Source organism: Macrotis lagotis, chromosome 4 (genome assembly GCF_037893015.1).
Source record: "Macrotis lagotis isolate mMagLag1 chromosome 4, bilby.v1.9.chrom.fasta, whole genome shotgun sequence".
NCBI classification, from domain to species: domain Eukaryota; kingdom Metazoa; phylum Chordata; class Mammalia; order Peramelemorphia; family Peramelidae; genus Macrotis; species Macrotis lagotis.
In genome coordinates this window covers 21,119,182-21,133,780 of record NC_133661.1, presented here as the reverse complement: position 1 = coordinate 21,133,780, position 14,599 = coordinate 21,119,182, and the positions used below count along the sequence as shown (strand labels likewise).

At 39.2% G+C, this 14,599-nt stretch overlaps 1 protein-coding gene across 17 annotated transcripts in view; it reads left to right on the top strand.

Moving 5' to 3' along the window:
• The window catches only part of ANK3 (ankyrin 3), a 702,796-nt gene that overhangs the window by 547,769 nt on the left and 140,428 nt on the right, over positions 1-14,599 (top strand). For all 17 annotated transcript variants that reach the window (XM_074232298.1, XM_074232306.1, XM_074232303.1 and 14 more), the window contains 2 exons: positions 3,067-3,264; positions 9,152-9,250. In XM_074232298.1, coding sequence (XP_074088399.1) covers positions 3,067-3,264; positions 9,152-9,250 — 297 coding nt within the window. The remainder of the gene's footprint in view (positions 1-3,066; positions 3,265-9,151; positions 9,251-14,599) is intronic.

The following is a 14,599-nucleotide window of genomic DNA, read 5'->3' as shown; positions in this document are numbered from 1 at the left end:
CAAAGTGATCACTCTTGTCCTTGTCATTGTTCTTTGAAAAGGCAAAAATAGTGGGGCAGCTAGGTGGAGAAGTGGATAGAGGACTGACCCTGGAGTCAGGAAGGCCTGAGTTTAAATGTGACTCAATAATTACCTAGTTGTGTGACCTTGAGCAAGTCACTTAACCTCATTGCCTTGCAGAAAAAAAAAGAGAAAAAAGCCAAAAATACAAATGTAAGTTGTTACTATCAATCTTGATTGTTATGTTTCCCTAATCTTGCCATCTAGATATGACAAGCAACCAGTAAAAACTGTGTACTTCTCCCAGATTAAGGAGGAGAAGGCTAAATGAGAGTGATTTGCTTCTGAACCACAGTTATTTTAATTTGAGCAAATTGATCCCTATAAGATGGGTAAAAGAGAATTATTTTCAAATTGTTAGAAAAGTATTGCAAAATTATAGTCATCATATATGTATTAAATACATCAACATGTATTAAACTCCTACTATGCCCCAGCCACTTTGCTAAGAGCTGGGGAACCCAAAAAGAGGCAAAAGACAAGGCAAAAGAAGAGTTTATAATCTAATGGAGGAGACAACATTCAAACAAATATATACAAAGCACGCTACATACAGGTTAAATAGGAGAAAATTAACAGAGGGAAGCAATGTAATTAAGAAGGGCTGCATGGAGACAAGCCAGGTTGTTTTCTTTCTTTCTTGATTTTCTTCCCAGGACTCAAGTCCCAGGTACATTTGAGTACTTCCATAAATATTTCCAACCTCCACTTATGTTGTAATTATAGTAATAACTCATCTTTAAATAGCACTCCTAGGTCTTCACTTCACTCAAAACAAACCAGTGGAATAGGTCATGTGCACATTGCCATCTCAGTTTTGTCCATGAATTTTATATCTGCAACTCAGAGACACTGGATGACCTACCCATGGTCACACAGTCAGAAAAGGTAAAAGCCAAGATGCAAACTTTGGCTCATCTGCTTCTAAGTCTAACTGTCCTTCCATTGGGCCACAAATTGTTGGAGGTAGCAGGAGAGATTCTGATCTAGTAGTCCAAAAGATCTGAGTTCAAATCTAGACTCAGATTCTTGCTGTGTGATACTGGGCAAGTCACTTTATCTGCCTCAGTTTCTTCAATTGTAAATGGGGACCCACCTTCCAGATTTATTATGAGAATCCAAAGAGATAGTATTTCTAAAGTACTTAGCAAGAGTACCTGATACACAGTAGGCAGTTAATAAACGCTTACTTTTTTCCCTTCCTTTTCTATTTGCATTTCACCTCTGTAACTTACCCTGTCCCTTGCCTATTCAATAATTATAGAATAATAATCATCATTTATATATAGCACTTTAAAATTTGCAAGGTCTTATGTATATATTATTTTATTTGATCCTTAGTGCCCCATTTCAGATGAAAAGAAGTGAGTTTGAAGTCTACAGGAGGAAAGCAGAGTCCAAAAACATGAAATGACTGTCAGGATTACATAGCTAATGAGTGTTTAAGGCAGGATTTGAAGCCAGGTTACAAATCCTGCCCTCTTTCCAGTACCCATCCATTTTGATGAATCATATAGAAACACAGATATTTATTCTCCCACCCTACTGCACTATCAAGCAGCATAGTGAGGGCCCAAATGATGACCAACTTGAAGGACCCTTGTGAGCAAAAGCAATCGTCTGATGGTAGGAGATCTGAATCTCTGCCTCTACGCCTGAGTGTGATCTGATAGCTGCAGAATTTGATCTCTGTTTCTTAAGCCCACATAGCTACCCTTAGAAGGATGAGGCACCGCTGTCCCACAGCAGGTTCTTCTCCATTTGGCCATCAGAACACAGGCTTCTGCAGCCCTGTTACCATGATTCCTCAGCCAGCTGAAGTCCCAAACTGAGAATAGGTCAGCCCTAAAAATAAAATAGAAAGCTCCTGTTTCTCCTTTGACAGGGCATGCCAAGAGGGATAGGTTTCATGGGAGTTGGGAAGCTTGAGTTCCATAAAGAGTGAGGTGATTTCAAATAACTCTTGGGTCTCCACCCCTAACCCATTACAGAAAAAGCATTTGTCTGGGCAGTGGGACAGAGCCAGACACACCCTGTCCCATCAGGCAGGGGCAGACCAGTGATTCAAAATATTTGCCATTGCTAAGACTAATTCATATTGAGAAAATTTAGAGCCCATTGGACTATTTCCTTCATCACTAAAGTCTTGCTTTCCAGTCAGTGGGTTCCATAGAGAGGGGTTCATTCTAAACCAATGAGATGATTCCAGGGGGTCTAGATTCAGCCCTGTTCTCAATCATAATTACTGAGACTGTTTCAGTGATCCTGGTCCAATTATCTCAGTAATCCAGATCAGTCTCTAAGACAACATGTTGAAGAGAAGGAACCACTCTTCTTGATGGATTAAATTTCCTCACTTAGAAGTTCCCTAGACTGAAGAAATCACTGGTCTGGCCTCTATTTCTGTTCTGTTATTTCTTCTCCTCCTCCCTCCCCTGCGAGCCTTGATTTGGAACCGAATCCAAAAATCTGGATACATCTTCCTTCCCTAGCTTTGGTGAACTGGGTAAATGTATTTATTGGGGGGGGGGGTATCTCTTATGCATTACCCAAAAGAATAAGAATATTCCATTTAAGGAAAAAAATAGAAGCACACGATTTGGACCCTTCTGAAGTCTTCAGCTATCTAGTATAAAACTCTGCTCTCTGATTCCATTTTCAAAGAGTGATGACCAACATGGGGTACAATAAAATTAGTGTCCCTTTTTTTAATGGTGGATAAAAACATTATGGAGGGGGCGGCTAGGTGGTGTAGTGGATAAAGCACTGGCCCTGGAGTCAGGAGTACCTGGGTTCAAATGCGGTCTCAGACACTTAATAATTACCTAGCTCTGTGGCCTTGGGCAAGCCACTTAACCCCATTTGCCTTGCTAAAAAAACAAACAAAAAAAAAAAAAACCTAAAACATTATGGAGAAGGGCAACCTTGGAATTTTTAGCAAGACAACCAGACAATGAGTTTGTTCCTTACTGACAAGGGTTCTAATGAGGTGTTTTGTGTTGACAGAACGGTTACACACCACTGCACATTGCAGCCAAAAAGAATCAGATGGACATAGCCACCAGCCTGCTTGAGTATGGAGCAGACGCCAATGCTGTGACCAGGCAAGGGATTGCCTCTGTGCATCTGGCTGCCCAAGAGGGCCTTGTGGACATGGTGTCCTTGCTCCTCTCCAGAAATGCCAATGTGAATCTTAGCAATAAGGTAAGTGAGGCACCTTCTCTGGCGCAGTAGTCACAAAACTTGTTGAATTTGGATTAGCTCACTACAGTCTTAGTCATGGATTATTTTATAAGAATACTCATGTCTCAATAATCTGTGCATTTTATTATCATTTGCCTTAGATTTGTGTAGAATAAAAATAAAATGTTGTTTCAAAGAAATGGTAAAAAAAAAAAAAATGAGATTCAAGAAACTGCTTCAATATCCCAGTGGATCCAAGACAAGAGCATTCTACTCTGACTCAAAAGATCTGGGTTCAAATTCTGGTTCAACCACTTGCTTACTATGCCAAGTTATCAATTGGACTTTAGTTTCCTCAACTATAAAATGATGACCTAAACCCACTCCATTTCTAAGACTTTATCATAGGAATGATCCCTCCAGTGAGGGACATGGGAGCTCATTCCTGAAGCCACCATTATCTTACTATAAATCTTCCAAAGGCAAGCAGAGCTACAAAATTTAATGGAGTAGTAAACCTTGGGCAAACGTAGGTCATTTATTTTTTTTATCAAAAGATAAGAGTGGCTTATAATGAATGCATAAATCAACTCTGTGTAAAGTGAGCTACTTGTGCTTGTGGAAAATATTTTCTTCACTTAAATACAGCAAAATCCTAGATTTCCAAAGTTGGGAGGGACCTGAAGAGCCAGTGGTTTCAAACTCAAGTGGAAATGGAGGTCATGAATCTGTATTATGAGTTGTATATTGACTTAACTTTGAAAAGTAGTGTTATCAGTGATTTTTTTGAATTATTATATATTTTACAAAACATTTCCCAATTTTTTTTGGTTTTTGCTATTTTGCAAGGCAATGGCATTAAGTGGCTTGCCCAAGGCCACACAGCTAGGTAATTATTAAGTGTCTGAGGCTGGATTTGAACTCAGGTCCTCCTGACTCCAGGGCTGGTGCTCTATCCAGCTGCCCCCCCAATTACTTTTTAATATGATTTGTACTGCACTTGGAAGTGTTGCTGGCGGCATGAGGTGTATTAGATACCTCTGATCCAGTCTGGTCCTAGCTGAACAAGGATCCACTATGTGTCATTCATACATGACAAGTGGTCATTCAGCCTTGGCTGAAGGATGTCCATGTTCAAGATGGTGCCACAGGAACCATTTTCAATCAATCAGTCATCATGTATTAAGCACCCAGCACTGTGCTAACCATTGGGAGCTATAACTTAGCTAATATTAGGTCCCCCTTATTCCACCCTTAGACTGCAAGCCCTGGGAAGGCAGAAAATATGGCTAAGTGCTCCCATCAAACTTCCCCCATTTTTTCATTTCTATAGCATATACCCCACCAAAAAAAAATCCATCCCAGTGTTATGCACCCTAGAGATGTGTGACCAATGACCCATGGAAATAGCAAAGGAGTATTTTTTCTAAATTTAGGATTTTAAATGGATCTGGAAAGAATTTCCACATACACACCCTGTCCTAACCAAAATTCCCTAGGCATTTATTTTTTGTCTGTTCACTCATTTGCTATAATTAAGCAAACTCAATTCACCAGAAGATATAGAAAAGGCTCCAGAACAAACTGTACAAGTTCACCTTTTATATTATGAAGGATCTTTATGATTAAGATGCTTTGAATTCTTGCCTCACTTGCCTTAATGTATGGGATTTTATTTCTTCTATAATAATGATAATAATGGCTAAAATTTACATTTTGCTTTAAGGTTGGCAGAACACTTTACAAATATTTTCCCAATTTATCCTCACAACAATCTTAGGAGGCAGGTTCTAGTATTATCCTCATTTTATTGATGAGGAAACTGAGGCAGGTTGAGGTTAAATGACTTGCCCAGAGTCATATAGCTATTAAGTATCTGAGGCCTTCTGCTCTAGGCCAGTATCCAGTAGACTACCTAAGTTTTTATTATTTTTAGTCTTTCTCTTAAATGTAAAGGGGAATGCATGGCTTATCGTTTTTATGTAGCCATGATGATGAGACGCTATTAAGACCTTGGCATATCTAAGCTTCCCATGCAGTCACTGCTGAGCCTCCTCTAAGACCTTGTTACAGAATTCGTTTGGTTCCTAGAGATAGACTGACACCTAAGGTCTTTCCGGTTCAGATACAGACTCTGGCTCTGCTCTGGGCCTGGGGATAGGTCCCAGAGGCTCTCCTCTCCTCAACTTCATCAATTCTTCTCCGAGATTATGTCCACAAAATGCTTTGAAGGTTAATCAAAAAGGGAAATGTGCCAGTCTGATGATGCCCAAGAGCCAGGGTGACTTATTTTTTTTTTGGCTTTTTGCCCTTTTCTCTAAAGTGATTGCTATCAGCTGCTTTCAGCGTAAGCACACAGACATACACAGACACACACATGCACACACATGCACACACACACACACACACAAACACACACAGCCCAGCAGGCATTTCATGTTGCTTCCATACTTCTGGCAGACATGGAGAAAATCCCCTACTGTTTCAAGAATGATCACAAGTCTGTCTCAATCATTGTAGGAAATTTTACTTATTTCTAACAAAAACAGTGAGAAAAACAGTGGGAAGAGAACTGACATCAGAGTCAAGAAGACCTGTCTTCAGTGCTGCTATTGATAGACACACAACCTCTATGTAATCCAATCATTTACTGGAACCCCAGAAAAGATGAAGACTATGGGTTGTAGATCAGTGGAAGTCTGCATTGAGAAATTGAATTCCTGCTCTGGAGTTTTCTACCCCAATGATTAGATCAAAATTAGGTCAGATTAGGTCAAAAAAAGGGGTGGGGGTAGAGAGGGAAGAACCTTAAAGGTAAACCATCCGATACTCTCCCAGAAATATCAACATCCTGCAATTTGAATCTTTCATCTCTTTAGAAAAGGAATTTTGCCCAACATGGGTATTAGAAGATTGTATATTGGAAGGCTGTGTATTAGCTTGAGGTTGTTAGCAGAGGGTTAGATGGTTTACAGCCTAGAATTTTCAGAATTGCGTCACTCAATCAATCAGCAAGCATTTATTAAGTGCCCTCTGCATACCAACAAACACAAAAATGAAACTCCATGACCTCAAGGAGCTTATATTCTAATAGATTCGATATATGGGTTGTGGTGGACAGAGCAAGAGAATTTTGATCTGGCAGATGATAATAGGCAGATCATTGCATGGATCCAGTGTCCCTTCCATGTCTCACTGTTGCCTCTATCCTAGAGGATAACGATCCCTTGGTTCATCTAGTTTGGGGTTAAAAGAAGTCCAAACAAGTCATTTCTCTCAGCAGCTTCTGAATTGACTTGAAATAAGCTTTCTCCCATCAGCCCTTTTAGTAATTTGATTATTGCTGACTTTCAGTGTTCTCCAGGTGGGATTCCATTCACCTTGATACCCAATGAGTTGAAGTTCCGTTAATCAGGGGCTTATTCTTCCAAGGGAAGGACACACTTGCTTCTTCTCCCCATAGACCAGGAAAGTTTGAAATGCTCAGATCTTTTAGCACATCAGAAGGAAAAGCTGGATTCCAGACTGATATGGTCACATGGAGCACAGTTGTTAGAACTGTAGAATTATTTGTAAAGCAGGGCCCCACCCCCTCAGAAGGTCTGGAGAGACAAAGTGACCAACCTGTGGTCACACACAAAGTCAATGTCAGAGGCAGGCTTTGAACCCAGCATCTTTAGCTCCAAAGCCATCCCTACTTCCACCCCACCCCACTGCCTCGGTATCTTGCCCCTAGCGGTCTATAAGCTTCCTGAGAGCAGGGATTGCTTCTTTGTCCTCGTATCACCAGAGGCTAACAAAGTACAGAGCTCATAGCAGGGGCAATTAGGTGGTAGAGTGGGTCTGAAGGCAGGAAGACTTGAGTTCAAATCCAGCCTTAGACTCTAGGTGTGGGATCCTGGCTAAGTCTTTACTCTCTATCTGCCTCTAATGAGATTGTTTGTGAAGTGCTTGCCACCATGCTGGCAAAAGGTTGGTACTTTCTAAAGATGATTCATGATGACTATTATCCTTTGTAATCAAAGACCCTGATACTTAATAAAAGCTCATTCTTCCTTCCTCACACATACATTTTCTGCCATTCAAAAATGTGTCCTTTAGGAGTAGGGATTGTTTCTTTGTACTTGAGTTTCACACAGTGCCTGGCCCATGGTAGAAGCTTAATAAAAATGTGTTGATTGATTTATCCATAAGTCTGACCCTCTTTCTCCTCCCAGTTCACTGGTGCCTGTTTCTGTGGTAGCTCCCCTATCCCTACCTCCCACTCCCATTATTAGATTACGCCCTTATTGTCTATCCAGAGTTCAGTTCTTTTGCTCTAGGAAAGCCAAAGAATGATTCTGAGCCAAGGGAAAACTTCCATAGACTTCAGGGAAAACTTCCATTAAGAACTACCCTAGGGGGTAGCTAGCTGGTGCAGTGGATAAAGCACCGGCCCTGGAGTCAGGAGTACCTGGGTTCAAATCCCATCTCAGACACTTAATAATGACCTAGCCCTGTGACCTTGGGCAAGCCACTTAACCCCATTTGCCTTGGGAAAAAAAACTAAAAAAAAAAACTACCCTAAAAAATGTAAATTGAAAAAATACTCTAAACCTCTACTCCAACCACCAAAAAAAGAGTGTGTCTCCAACTCATGGCAGCAACACACAGCAGCACTATAATCAATTTTGTGCTAAAAATACAATTTTGGGGGCGGCTAGGTGGCGTAGTGGATAAAGCACCGGCCCTGGAGTCAGGAGTACCTAGGTTCAAATCCGGTCTCAGACACTTAATAATTACCTAGCCATGTGGCCTTGGGCAAGCCACTTAACCCTGTTTGCCTTGCAAAAAACCTAAAAATAAATAAACAAACAAACAAACAAATAAATAAATAATGAATAAAAATGCAATTTTCTCCCCAGGGAAATATACTTGGAAATTTACCCTCTAATTTGGGGTGATCTTCCCCAGACCCTTTTTCCCCTCCAGTCTGTAAATGATGTCAATCAATCCTCCACCCTCAGAGGGTGGGAGTGCATCACCCAGAATGCCATGAAGATGCCCCCCAACCCCATTGTGCAGGGCTTCATCCAGAAGCAGGGCTATGGAACCTCAGTGTCCACTATGTAAATTTAACTGAGTTCACTTTGAAAGCCACAGAGGTGATGCTAACCAGATTTTATATATATATATATATATATATAAAGTCTACATCTCTATCAACTAGATGCCACGCGAGATTTCTTCTGTGAATCTCATTTTTTGATCTTGTTAGCCAGAACCCAATTTCCCATAAAACAAATTAATAAATGTGCATTGTTGCTGTTGCTGATGCTCTGTCAATGTCAAGACCCCTAAGATTTTTCATTTTTTTCAGTGTGGGTATGTTTTACATGCTTAGTCCAATGCCTTGTGGCATATAATAGATGCTTTAGAAATTCTTATTGATTGACTATTAACTGATACAGATCCCAGATCCTCTAGATCTTACAAACAGACCCCAAGGAATTGTTGCATCCAAAAGTAATCACTGCCTTGTGGACAAGCCTATTGATGAGCCTCTTTAAACATAGACTGGCCCTTGAGTGATAGATACCATGGCCCATGCCCTAGGACCAGCTTGGATCCTGCTAACTTTAGTTTGAGAAACCGGGATGTAACAGGGCATCAGAGGAGGATTTTAGTGTAAGGAAAATGATTTTTTGAATTATTGGAAAAATGAAATTTTGGCGATTCAAAAGGTATAAGTTCCTTGGGGACATTCTCAGCACTTCGCATACAGTAGTCACTTAATAAATGTATGTAGATTGATTTTATAAGTTATGTTTTCTTCTGTGTCCTTTTTATTAAATCTGTGTCTTACTATCTGATCAACTCCATTAATTTTTCACATACTAAAAGGTGACTGGTTTTGTGTGCTTTACAGAGTGGTCTGACCCCGCTCCATCTGGCTGCTCAAGAGGACCGAGTGAATGTGGCTGAGGTTCTTGTGAATCAAGGAGCTGCCATCGATGCCCCAACTAAGGTATGACCCACCATTCTCTAGGTAATGCAGCCCTATGGCAAGCATTGCTCATCACTAAGCATGTAAAACATCTATGGGGCACATGTCCTTTCCTGTTTCCTGTGAGCGGCACATCAAATGTCCTCCAGGTTAATCTTTCTTCTCCAAGGAGACTGAAGCAATATAATTCTGCTATATGACTTTTTTAATTAAATAATTTTATCATAAATAATAGCAATCAATTTTTAAAATGACAAATTAAATAAGGAATAAAATCACAAAGGAAAGCATAAACACCAAACTATATAAAAGTTTACAAATAGAAAAAATGTATATATAGATAATATATTATCAAATAATAATATGATATGCCTCACTAATTATATAGTATCATTAAAATATTAAGAGCTAACAGATAAATATTTATTTAAAATTTTTATATTATTTAAAATTCCAGTTTTATGTAATAAGACACATTTCTATAAAATTCAACAAAATGATGATAATTACATCTTCTTAGTTCTAGGTCCCCCTTCTAATAGCTTTCCTCTGCATTTAGCAGATTTCATTATTTATTTGACATAGACAAAGTGGGTTTTTATGTTGCTTTTCTCATTTTTCTCCCTCCATCCTTTTATAGAAATGATTTTCTATTTCATCATGCTTTTCTTATTTGTCATTTCTTATAGAGCAATAGTATCCTATTACGTTGAAAGATTGCAATTCATTCAGCCATTTGCTGGTTATGGAACACCAAGGATGATTCCAATTTGTCAGTATTACAAATAAATCCTCTGTGGATCATAGAATTGCATGGTTGGAAGGAATTTGAGGGGCTTAAAAGGGCAATTTATAACTGAACAAGAATCCCTGTGACAGTAATTTTTTAATACAGAAATGTCTTTTTAAAAAATACAATATCTTTATGCTAGATACTTTGTGGTAGGATCACTGGGATAAGGGGTCTGATCAGTTTTGTAGCTCTTATGGCCTGTCTCCAATATGAAATTTTCTTTTGAAATATTATTTTCTTTTTATGGCGTAGTTGTCTTGGTAGAGATACCTAGCAAAATAATCATCATAGCAAACATTTTACAGCACTTTGACTCCTAGGAACGTGCCATAGCGCATGGACCACTGGACCTAGAGTCAGGAAGACTCATCCTTCATGGGTCCAAATCTGGCCTCAGATACCTAATAGCCATGTGACCTTGAACAAGTCATTTCACCCTGTTTGCCTCAGTTTCCTCATCTATAAAATGAGCTGGAGAAGGAAATGGCAAGTCACTTAGGTTTCTTTGCCAAGAAAACCCTAAATGAGGTCATGAAGATTCAGACATGACTGAAAAGTGACTGAACAATAAAAATAGAGCACCAAAAGTGTTCAAATACAGTATTAAATAGTTATTATCTCATCAACAACCCTAGAAGGTTGTTACTGATATTATTCTGATATTACAGATGAACAAGAACTAGAAATGCCTTACTTCAACAGACAAGTCAGTAAAGGGAAGAATGAAGGATAAAAGCCTGCATCACTTTTGTAAAAGTCCATTTAAAAATCTACAAATGAAAAAATATGAATCTGTTTTTATAACTATAGAACTATATGACTATAGAACCTTCTAACCTTCTGCTGTATTTGAATCTCTCAGCATTTGTGATGCTGATCTTAGAGATGATTCTATAATATTCACTAGGCAGGAGTCAGGTTCAAATCCCACCTTACCCCCAGCTGTGTGACCCCAAACAAGCGACTTTAATTTCTCTGAGGCTGATTTTCCTTATTGTGTATAATGGGTATAATAAAATGAAGACCTGTAGCACTTACCTCAGAAGACCATGGTGAGAATCAAATGAAATAATGTAGGTAGAGAGCTTTATAACCCTTCAGGCACTATAGAAACAACAGCTATTATATATGTAACTATATACATATATATTACATATATAGTCAGGTTTTTTCCCAAGGTTCATAAAAGATCTTTGGCTTCATACCTATGCTGTGTTCTTTGGTTCCATTTCTAATAACCAAATTGATCACTTCCCTGAAATAAACCATTGAATGGATTTCCCACCCAGTGCTAGGATTTCACACTTCATCAAGAGAAGGGTCAGAATTCCATAATTCTCCTGGGATCTCATCAAAGATGTGACTATGCTTTGAGAAACTATCCTTGTTAGAACACCTTCCCTGGGGGCAGCTAGGTGGCACAATGGATAGAGCACTGGCCCTGGAGTCAGGAGGACCTGAATTCAAATTTGACCTCAGACACTTCTTAATTATCTTGCTGTGTGACCTTGGGCAAGTCACTTAATCCCACTGCCTTACGAAAACCAAAAGAACAAAAACTGTTTCCTGAATAGGAAAAGGTTCTTAATCATTTTCCAACTTGAGTGTTTGGTAAAACTTCTGTCATTACTTGTGCTCTGACAACCTTTTTCTGCAACATATTTAATTGATGATGATGATGATGATGATGTTGATAATGAGGAGGAGGAGGAGGAGGAAGATTACAAAGGGGTTTGCTGATAAGTATTGGTAGAAAGAATTTTAGTACCGGGAGTCCCCTGAACTGACCACGGGTCCAGAACAAAGAAAAGTATCCCGACATATTAGTTCAAATCCTAGTGTAGTGTAAGTTTGTCAAGATGCCACTTCAGTGTAGCCACTGTTTTAGTTTACATATTCTCTAATAGTATATTATTAAGATTGCCAGATGGGTAAAGTCAGTATGAATAGACCCAGATGTACTGGCAGAACTTGGGACAACTCAGGAAAACCTCTGTGTCATAAGGAAGACGTAGTGAGAGATGGTTGAAAACTCAGCTCAAATTAGTCCTAGAGAAAAGGGCTCTAAGGAGATCCCTTGATGATAATAGGGAAAGAATACCAGGATTGAAGAGGCAGAAGGGACTTCAGTGGAGACCTAATCTGACCCATATGCAAGAGGAATTCCCAGGACAATGTATTTGACCAATGGTTATTCAATCTCTGCTGAAAACTCTTCAGAGGCAATCCATTTCTTTCTTGGGTAACTCTGACTGTTAGTGTGTGTGTGGGGTGGGGGGGGGGCAGTGTTCCTATCATCCAGATTAAATTAATGCCATTGTTCCTCGAGGGCTAGGAGGAACAAATCTAATAATCCCTATTCCAATGAATCACAGAAATTGAGAGTTAGATCTGAACTCAACAACCTTCTAATCCCAACCATGCCCAAAAGGAATCCCCATGTCAGCATACCCAACAAAGGACCATTCAGTTTTTACTTAAAAGATTTCCAGAGAAAACTTCTGGATAGCCCTAACTGTCTTTAGATAAGAAATTTTATTTAAATAACTTCAAGTTGACTGTCTAAAAGGTTTTCTGATACCAACCCTAAATATACCCTTTGCTAATTTCCCCCCCTTGTTACTGGTTCTGTCTGTTAAAAGTAAGAGGAACAAATATAAACCCTTTTCCACATGGAATCACAAAATTTGGGAGTTGGAAAAGATCTCAGATCATTTAGTCCCACTTTTATCCAAAAGGAATCATTCTATAATATACCCAACAAGTGGTCCTTCAAGGAGGGAAAAGAGATAGTACGTCCATTCAAATGACTTCAATGAAAATTGCCCTTTTTTCTCTCTTCTTTCCAAAATAATGTTTGGAAATGCTAAGTTCCATGATGCCCTAGTTGAGTTGTTAGTCTTTAAAAAAAAAAAAGGTTCAGTAAAGGTTCCTTTGGAACTACCAGAATGTATCTGAAACCATTTGGCACAAGGAAATTGTTATATCGTTTTTCTCTCTTTTGAGATATATTTGGTCATCCAAGGCTAAGTTATAAATCAAGACAATAAATGCTTTGGGGACACAAGACCACATTTGTCCATTGTTGAATCCCAGTTTCTCTTTTTTGTCTCTTACCTGTCTTCCTGACTGATGTAAAAGAGCCTCGTCCCCTAGAGAACAGGGGCAACACCATAGCCTTACTAAACAGGTGTGTTAAGTGCTCAAGGAGATAGAAAGTGAGATAACCCTTAGTGCCTGACCTGATGGAGAATACTGAAAAGCAGTGGGTAGGGCACTAGACTGGAAGTCGAGAAGCTTTCCTCAACCCTCCTCATTCCAGTGCTTTCCCTCTTTTATTTACTTCTTATTTATTCTGTCTATAGCTTGCTTTGTATAGATTTGTTTGCATGTTGCTTCTGCCATTAGATTTTAAGCTCCAAGGGAAGCTAGGTGGCACAGTGGATAGAGCACCAGCCTTAGAGTAAGGAGTACCTGAGTTCAAATCTGACCTCAGACACTTCATAATTATCTAGCTGTGTGACTTGGGCCAGTCACTTGACCCCATTGCCTTGCAAAAAAAAAAAAAAAATTAAAAAAAAAGATTTTAAGCTCTTTGAGGAGAAAGGACTGTCTTTTGCCTCTTTTTTGTCCCCCCCCAGCCTGGCTCTTGTATTAATATTGATTGAAAATAAATATTGATTGATTGTTATATAACTCTGGGCCTCAGTTTCCTCCTATGTTCAATAAGGGGTTTGAAATTGATGCACTCTTTTAATATCCCTTCCATTCATAAATCTATGACCCTATGATCTTTGTAGGTTTTCTTTGCAAGAATCTTTGTAGTTTTTCCCAGCTCTTTATTTCTATACTGAGCATACAGTAGGTGTTCATTAAAAGTCTTAATTGTTGACGAGTCAACATCTAAAAGTGTTTCTATAGGCTTCTCCTGGACATCCCAGGGTACAGACAGAATGTTTAAAAAGCATCTGTCTCTATACCAATCTTTTACTCTTGGTTTCCTTCTTGGGGGAAGTTACTGTCACATAAAATGAGATGAGTCTGTAATTATCCCTTAATTATAATATTTGTACACAGAAAGAAAGGGGGAGGGGTGAGAGGTTTCCCCATGGCTTTGCTAGGACATTTAACTTCCTAAATAAAGAGGTTGAAACCAACTCTGGCTGAAGAAGTTTAGAACAGGAAGAACACTAGGATGGAATCATTTTTTTTTCCTTGGGACGGGGGTGGAACTTGAGATTTGGCTATTGTGGGAAATTCCCAAAGTAGAAACTCCTTTGCACTTTGGCAACCATTCTGTTACTTCTAAACTTAGAGAGTTGTTGTTTTTGTTGTCGTTCAGTCATTTCAGTTGTGTCCAATTCTTTGTAACCCCATTTGAGGTTTTCTTGGCAGAGACACCAGAGTGGTTTGTCATTTTCTTTTCCAGTTCATTTTACCTATGAGGAAACTGAGGCAAATATAGTGAAGTAACTTGCCCAGGGTCACACAGCTAGTAAGTCTCTGAGGTTGAATTTAAATTTAGGTCTTCCTGACCCCAGGCTCAATGCTCTGCCCACTGTGCCACCCAGCTGCCC